Here is a 9,352-nt window from a genome sequence, read left to right as displayed (position 1 = left end):
ACACTCGAATTTTGAAACATTTTAAATGAAAGTTTTATAAGATGTTATTTTTTATTAAACTTATAAAATGTACTAAAAAGTTTGTTATGTTAACTTATGTGAGATGTATTCCAAATATTTATGAGGATTTTTACGTTTAAGAAAGTTTCAAAACAATATTATTAGTAAAACTTTTAAAAATTCGTAAAAAAATACTTTTAATATATTTTAATTAATAGTACTAAAAACAAGTGACAAACTTGTTATACTAAGTAGTGCTTGAGAAAATAAGTTTATCTTTAAATGAAACCGTATAAATAAAATAAAGCTAACTTTACTTAGATAAACTTTGATTACTTAAAAACTTCAAATAAAAAAACATCTCCCTGACATTCACTTGCAATCAATGGTTTTTTCAAGAACAAAAAATATTGTAAAACAAGCAGTAAAGTTGTTTTGAGCTTTAAAGTTGACTTGCACTTTAACAAACTACGGTGTGTTTAAAACCTCAAACAACTTCTATTGGAATGGTTTCAGTTTCATAAGAACTTGTAGAACAACTTTCTGGCTTGAAAAGTTTTTAGTACACGTTTTTTGTTCTTTTCAATATAGATCAAGACAATATATATAAAATAACGAATTGAAGTACTTTTTCGTTGCAACATCATATTACTTTTAGAAAGAATATCATTTAAGTTTTGCGGTAACAATTCAAAACTGTTAAAAACTATATTATTTATTTAGTTTATTAATGTTTTGACATTTTTAGGTAGTTTAATTATTTTTTCACAAAACTTGGAAACAAATTTTGTTTTAATTTTCTAAAACTAGCTTACAATTTTGTAAAATAACTCAAAACTACTGCTTGTTTAAATTGTTGGTACCAAAGCACAAGTTGTACACAGTAAAGTTAATTAAAAAAAATAAAGTAAAACACTTTTTAAAATATACTTACCTTCAAGAAATCTACTAAATTATCAACTGACCCACAGCGTAACACTAAAACACTCGATACATGGCGAAGGAGATAATAATAGACATCACGTGGCTGCGGCCACTCAAACTCATCGGAATCCTCAACCTGCTGTGCGGGCTGATATGCTTCCTCGTGTCCATACTGCTCAAGGACTGGGTCATCAGCGACGAAAAGGAGAACTCCCAGTTCTACATGGGCTTGTGGCAGCAGTGCATGAAGCAGAGTGACGTCATAATACCGGGTGACTTGACGACGACGCCATCTAGCGCCGATGAGGGCTGGGAGTGCATGCCCTCCGCTGCCTATGCTGGTTCGTTTGTTTTTTTTTTCTTTTAATTGATGATAAATTTGTTGATTGAAGTTGATTTCAAAAAAAAGTTTACTACAAGCTACCTCAACAACAGTAATAAAATAAAGAATAAAAAAATCAACTAATAGAAAACATTTGTAAACTTTCAATGGTTTTATTTCACAAAAGTAAATTAAAAGATACTTATTTACTACCAGCTAGTTCTAGCTGATACTACTATAAAATTTTAGTCACTGTGATAAAATTATCTTTAAACTTTAATTGTTGCTTAACTTCAGCTTTCAACAGTTTAAGCCTGTAAACTTGTTTAAATATTTAGCTTAATATTTTCTTTTATGTAACTACTTTATAGTTTTACTTAGTTAATTTTTTTTATTTAAACGCCTTACTCATAACTAGGCCACAATTAGTATCAATTTTTAAGTAGTTTAGACTATTTTTGAACTATACATAAAAAACATTTTTTTGTTCGATAAAAAATACGAAAACACAGCTAGTTTAACTTTACAAACGATTGAAAGTAAGAAAGCTGTCGGCTTGAAAAATTTAAAAGAATTTTAAAACAGCCCTTTTGTTAAGTATTACCTGCAAACTTATGTGTAAGTTGATACGTTGTAAATATTTCTAAGGAAAAAAGGTTTTTACTTACAAATATCGAGCACTTACAGCTTGCAATTTTCTTTAATTGGGTGTCATGCGTGCCACTTAAGCACAGCTGAGAAATGCTTTTAACAAGCAAAACATGAATTATTTAGTTACCGAACGTAAGTGTCGGCGGTAATGATAGTGAAATATTTAGCGATAATGTAATAATCATTACTCACGACTTGATTAAGGTTAGACTGTCTTAGAATAATGAGAAAAGTTTGAATCGAAGCACTTTAAGTAATTTCAAATAGAAGTTTAAAAATTTAGCCAAATGTTGTATTTTTGAGAACTGATTGAAATATTTCTTTTTCGGTTTTCGGTTTTAGGTTGGCAGAAATGCGTTTTCTATCTCTACAATGCTAAATATTTTGCATTAAAAACTTGTACGAACAAAACAAGTAAACTTCATTTGTATTGCGACATTAAGCTCGGTGATATTACGTAATGTTGCTAAATTTGTACTTATTATCAGTAGTGTACTATTGGGTAGTGAAATAAACAACTAAAATAGTTTCATAACTCAATTTTTCAATTATGAAAAAATAAGCTTAGAAAATTAAACAAAAAATTTATTTTAAGTAGTTTTAAGAAATTTTTACAGTTTTAAATTACCATAGCTTAATACATAAGTAAAAATTTCAAAAACCATAACTTTAGTTAATATAAAGTTTAATCAACTAAAACAGTTGCTAAAGTAATACACTAATTGAATTTTAGTATTTGTTTAAATTGTTAACCTATTCTTATAAGTACCAAAAAAAAGTGCTGTATGTTTATAATATACATAATACTCAAATTTCTTAAAGGATTTAAGTATAACTTGATCATGAACAAATTTATACAAAGTATCAATTGAGCTTTTAACGCTACGTGTACAATTATCTTCGTTTTTGAATTAAGTTACTAAAGTAAAGCAGAAGCAAATTTATCAAACTTGACAAACTTTAATTTAATCGCTGTTGTAAATAAACATAAAGGCAGTATTTCAATAAGTTCACGCTTAATCGAGAATATGAGCGTTAGTGTTAAATCAGCGTAACTCTTTAAAAGGGTTAAAAATCAAATTACAGTAACCTCTCGCTTATTTACGCACATTGTGTCCACAGAAATACTGCGTAAAGATACGAGAGATCGTAAAGATACGAGAGGTACCAAATATACTTACTATAATGGCTATTTTTTGATATTGCTGCTAATTAAAAGCAGACTGGGCACTTTCTCACTTTTAAAAAAATTGTTTAATTTATTTATAAATATGAAAACAAAAGATAAAATAATACATATACTAACAAAAGGATTCAAACTTATATAAAATAATAATACTTTTAGAAATTTTTTACTAATTTTAATAATAAGTAGATTTTATCTTTTTTATATGTGATTTATATGATACTAAACATTTATACTCTATTCTACTTAGAAAATTCAATTTATAATTAAGAATTTGTGTTAAATGTAAACTCTATATTTATTAAGTATCACTGCTACTTTTTGCTAGGAAGTTTCATAAGATTTATTTTTTAGATGTTTGTTCATATATAGGGCAAGAGTGCTGAATTGTTGGTTTGTGTTTTGAAATTTCATTATTTCATTATACTTTCATTATTTAAGACAGTCATATATCTTTCAGAAATTTAATTTAAACTCTTATTGTTTATAAAATTTCTGATATACTGAAGTAAAACTAAATGTTTATCAGTTAGTCAAGGAACATAAGTTTACAAAGTCTAAAGATATAGTGAGGTGAGTTAGCATTTAGAAACATATTTTACATTAAAAATATAAAATAAACTTAATTTGTGCAATATTAAAAAAAATTAAATTTTTTTTTGAATTTTTTAGAATTTTAAAATGCGTAACTAAACGAGAGTGCGTAACGTCACGAGTGCGTAAAGATGCGAGAGGTTACTGTAGCTGTCAGCTTGCGGGTCGCAGAATTTATAATAATTTTGAGTTGCGATCACCTTATTTGACCTTTTAAGCGGTTTAGTTATCAGCTTTCAGTTTTGATGAATTAGGTGAGTGTTTGTTCGTTTGTTGTTTTGTAAATAAAGTTTCGCATGCAGAAACGTGTGTATTCTAGCAGCATCAACTCAAATGAACTTTTGAAGCGTTTAAAAAGAGGTGATCAGTTTATGCTATGTTGTAGCTGATAAGTTTTATTTTAAAGCTATACGGATTATCTAGTTCTTCTACTTCAAAAGTTATATATAAGTATAACCTTTTAATCTTGTTTCGTGCTTACTGCCTTTAAATTCTTAAAATCAGTCTTTAAACTACTTCAAGTGTATAAACAGTTGGTAACTTATTGATGACCAGCAGTACTCTTTTAAACTTCAATCAACTCACTTAGTATTCCCTGCGGTAATCACTCAAGAATACATGGTAATACTCATTACGTAAAATGTACATGTACCTATGCTATTGTCTAAAATTTTTGTAGTTATAAATGTCTAGTGTTTCGCAAAAACAAAACATTGTTACATTTTGCTGTTATTAAAAATTAAAGTAAACCATAACGTTGCTAATTTTATGTTAATAGATTTTGTATGAGTATTATTCTACATAACGTTGTTTTTCTACTTTCTATTTCACGTTTACAGTTTGATATTTTGATTCCAATCGAGTAAACCTCAATTGAACTAATAGTTGTTTAATATATTAACACTTTTTAAGATAATCAAATGTAAAACAAGCTTAACTCCATTAAAAAAAATAGCTATTTAAAAAACAATAACTTTGTCGCTGAAATTCAAATTGTTTTTTTTTTGATAATAATACCATTTCAAAAACTGACATCAACAACTTACTTGTTTTTGTTTGTAGCCTTTATGATTAAATATCGTTTTTTATGCTGTAATACAAATTGTACAGGATACATGTCTGTAGTACAAGCGATGATGATTGTGGCACTGTTGGCATCAATTGTAGCATTAGTGATCGCCTTACTTGCATATTTCAAACGGGAATGGAGGTACTTTTACAAGATTTCCGCAATCATTCTCATTGTGGCTTGTTAGTTTTTTTTTAATAACTTTTTTACTGTTTACAAAAAACATTAGAGAGCTTGTTTTAAAAGTTGTTAGTTTGTGTATTTAAACACATTATTTAGTGTAGTTAGTTTAAAGCTGAATATTCAGAATCTTCTATTTTTGATATAAACTATCAAATAATTTCGGAAAAATAATTCAAGTCTGGAAACCTGGTATGAGAATATTATATTTTTTAATAACTCACGTAGTTCTCACAGTTGAATTACAAAGTTTTTATTTTTCTAGGGTACCTTAAACGAAAATAGCAGTTATTAAGTATTTGAGGATTTAAAGACAGTTTAACTTCACCCTTTTAACTTGAACGACTTCAAATTTTATCCCTTAAACGTTTTCAAGATATTTGAGTTTTTCATCAACGTTTTGCTGTTGTCTTTTTCTAGTGTATAAGTTAAGAAACAGCTATATTTTAATTTGTTTAGTCTAAATAAAATTTTTCAATTTAAAATCTGAGTTATAAGTTGAACTTAAACACTGAAAACTAAGGTTTTAAATTCACACCAAATACTTAATTTCTGACTACTTACTTGTTTGTTTACTAAATAGACACTTAATTCAGTTTATAAAAGTGATAAAGAATGCTCACAGATAAATTTTTATTATAATAAAAATTTCAATTTGTTATGTAATTAGTTTATGTTTATACTTATAAATTATTTGTTTGCATTGAGTAACATTTCAGCTGAAACGACTTAAATTTAAAATAGCATATAAAACAACGGGATAAATATGTTTAAAAGGTATAAGATGAATTGACACGTACGGTTTATTGTTGCTAAACAAAATTAAGCCATTTGTCTTAATAAAAAGCCTATTTTATCTGTTTTTGACATAGTAGTAAATTTGAATTTTTTTTATTACATTTTTGATAAGATGAATTTCACTATTATTTGTATATACTGAGTATATTTAAATTTTTATATTTCTAAAAGCTATTGAGTTTTAATCTAATAAAACCTGACTCTCTTAAATGTATAAAATTAAAATTTCTAAGAATTTTGAAACAATAGTTTTCTATTTTTTTGGATAAGTAACAACATTTACTTAGTATAAACGAATAACAATCTTTATCTTTGGAACTATTATTATAACAGTATATCAACAACAGCTCTATAATACTTTATTTTTATATCTTAACTTTGTTTTTAATAATAAGCTTTAATTATGGCTTAAAATACTTACCATAATCATAAAACTGTTACTTTTAGTATACTATAGAATAATTATTCTAGGTAGTTTCAACTAAAACTAGGGAACTAAATTTTATTTGTGATCCACAACTTTAAATTTACGGATTTTTATAGACTATAATTATTTAAATTTAAATTAAAACTGGTATGGCTAGTACTAGTTTGCTCTAAAAATAAGTTTAAGCATATTTACAAACCAATTTTAAACTATGATATTTAATTAAAGTTATTATCCACAAACGTCTAATTTTGCTTAAAGTATGCTAATTCAACATTTTACTTCCTTCCGAAAGTCTAATTACCGCTGCTTCATGCACTTCAACTCACTTACCAGCAATAACTGTTACACTACAAAACTTTTAAAAGAAGCAAGTTGACTTGCTGTACTTTCGCACAGCTGCAAAGGTTTTAAAATGCGGTATTTTGCTTTCATTTTGTAAACTTAATGGCTATCTATCGCGCTTAACTATTTATTTCGTGATCTTTAATAAAAAGTATCAATATTCAAAGCCCTGCTTTTGTTCTGTTATTAAGTTTATATCCATTTCAGCTTAATTCTTTCAACACATAAAACATTACTAATAAACAACTTTCGTATATATAAGAATTATTATACTTCAAGAAAAATCAACAAAGCTTTTCTTTACATTCATTGTATTACTCGAAATATCACTCACAAAGATAACTGACATGACTAAAGGACGATTTTAGAAACTTAAGTGGTGTTACTGTACTTCAAGCAATTTTATGAGGGTAAAATAAAAGCTTTGTTGATTTTTTGAAGTAAAGTAGTTTTTATACATAGTCATTAAGACTAAGTCAAAAAATTATAAAAAATAATTGACATGCCTAAAGTACAATTTGTAAAACCTTAGTATTATTACAATATTGTAACTATGATAAACCACTTTCTGAGCTTTTCTGGTGCTTTAAACCAGGGTTTCATAAAGTCGGCGATATCGATTATTTTGAGTAAAATACTGGCTATCACGGGCAATGACTAGTAAGGAGTAGAAGAATTAAATATTTTTCAAGTAGTAATAGGTGATTACTAAATTAATTTTTTCAAGTGGGCGTTTATCAAAACAAATTGGTGATTTTTTGTTTTAAACACATATACTTTACTAAAATAAAAAATAAAGCTCAACATCTTACTACATTCTTCCACAGCTATCCCCTATTGTCTGAGTCAATTTATATTTTAACCTACTTTCCACTATAACTTTCTACCGTTGTTTAGACACCACAGCTATTCTCTATTACTCAAGTCAATTTATATTTTAACTTATTTTTTTCACTGCAACTTCTATTAACTTTCAACTGTTTCATTCAGCCGTCCTGGTCCTGTTCGCGGTGGTGTTCCTGCCCGTCAGGTTCGTCGTCGGCATCCCGTTCGCCGCCTTCTTCTGGTTCGGGTGGGGCTACGGGCTGGCGTGGTCCGCCATGTGCTTCCTCCTCTGCGCCGCCGTCCTCTTCCTCTGCTCCTCCGACACCAAGGAGATCTACCACAAGAGGAAGAGGATGTCCATTTAAATGGAAAGAAATGAGTTCAGCCAAGGTTTTGGAGATTTTTCAAAATTTTATTCAAAATGCTGATTAATAAATAGTACTAATGGTTTGAGTGTTGCTAAAACTTGATATTTTGTATAGGGATTTTGTAACAGTTTCATTTTTAAAAGCTTTTTTTTTTATTTGTAATGTTCACTAACAACTTTACAAATCTAAAAGCACAAATCACCTTTTTAAGTTTGCATTATTTAATTATTTACTTATACATGTTGTTATTTTAGTTTTGATACAGGAAAAAGTCATTTATAACTTTAGTTCTCCACTTAAAATGTTTTAAGTCTGCGATGTTTAACGAATGTATGTAGCCGTTTAAATTAAATTTACTTTATTTTCGTAACAGCAACTTCTGTAATAACTTTTTTAGCGTAGTTCATTGAAAACTAATTCTTTGTTTAACTAAATTATATTTCATACTACTTAGTAACTTTTATAATACAGTTTTCAATTAAAAATTACGTTATTCTTTTAAATAATTAAATTTCTGTTATGCAAAACAACAAGTCTGATTATACTTTTTGCCTTTTTTTTTGTGTTGATAAAAAAAAATTTGTTACAATGAACAACTTTTAATTTTTTCTTTTAATTTTTACTTGTAAATACTTGTTGCGCAGTTTCCTCTTGCCTTTCCTTACAGTATATTTTCTTTGTAAATAAGTTTTTGTTTGCTCCATCATATGTAAATTGTCTATGTTTTTTCATGAAATTAATTTTTGATGTTTTACTAACCAACAAGAAGGAAAAGACTGATTATTTGATTCATTAAAGTTTTTATTTTTCCAGTTAATTAGATAAAACAATTATTGCTCTAAATTCGAAAGATAAATTAGTATAATTTCAACAGTGCACAAAGTTATAATTTCAGTTAAAGTTACATTTTCAGTTAAATCTCTACTAACAATGAAACCCACTTCAAACTAATACACTTTTAATAGATTTTAAGCAGAGCCCCGAGCCTCAAAAAACTTTCAAAAGTTGCAAGACTGATTTGATTTCGTTTTCAAAACTGTGCTGGCAAAACTGAACTCTCTTTTTTCGTCATGCAAGACCTAACTTACGGGTCAAATGTGTACATACTTTGTTGTTGTTGCAGCTTTGAGTGAACGTTTTCGGTAAAGTGCACCAAAGTCAACAATGCTTAACCGAGCATTAAGTATTTTTCGGCGAAAGACTTACTTATTAGCCTTATTCAGATTTTTGATTTGTTTGTTAATTGCACTTTCATTTAACTTTAATTTATTTTAACTTTGTAAATAATAGAATTCGTATTAAGACGTAATGTAAGGTTTTAACTTGTGCATTTAGCTATCTAATTGTTTATTTGTTTTGGTTCGTTTCTTATTCGACTTTTTATTGTTTGCTTGCCAAAAAGATTTTACTTACTAAAATTGTATAAACTATTTTGTTTTCAGTTTTTTGTAATAACTATAAAAATTTTTTTAGGATAAAAACGAACTTAAAGATGGTGTGTAACTTAAATTCCTTTAAAGTTAAATTATATTAAGTTATTTAGTTTATATAACTTAAATTTACACAGTAAAATTATCAAAACCCACTAAAACTTACACAATTTATTAATTGTTATTTGCACTACATAAATCTTATTTATTTTGTTGTTTTTACTTTGCTTGCC

The 9,352-nt window shown here is 27.4% G+C and overlaps 1 protein-coding gene across 1 annotated transcript; it reads left to right on the top strand.

Annotated features, from left to right (window-relative positions):
• The first annotated feature begins 953 nt into the window (after positions 1-953).
• On the top strand, positions 954-8,473 carry LOC145837836 (transmembrane protein 47-like). Its single transcript, XM_082945289.1, has 3 exons — positions 954-1,265; positions 4,788-4,928; positions 7,487-8,473. The coding sequence occupies exons 1-3, from the start codon at positions 995-997 to the stop codon at positions 7,684-7,686; spliced, it is 612 nt and encodes a 203-aa protein (XP_082801415.1). The 5' UTR covers positions 954-994; the 3' UTR covers positions 7,687-8,473.
• The last annotated feature ends 879 nt before the right edge of the window (positions 8,474-9,352 follow it).

Source organism: Thalia democratica, chromosome 6, assembly GCF_965202585.1.
Source record: "Thalia democratica chromosome 6, ktThaDemo2.hap1.1, whole genome shotgun sequence".
NCBI lineage: Eukaryota > Metazoa > Chordata > Thaliacea > Salpida > Salpidae > Thalia > Thalia democratica.
This window is presented reverse-complemented; position numbering and strand designations above follow the sequence as displayed.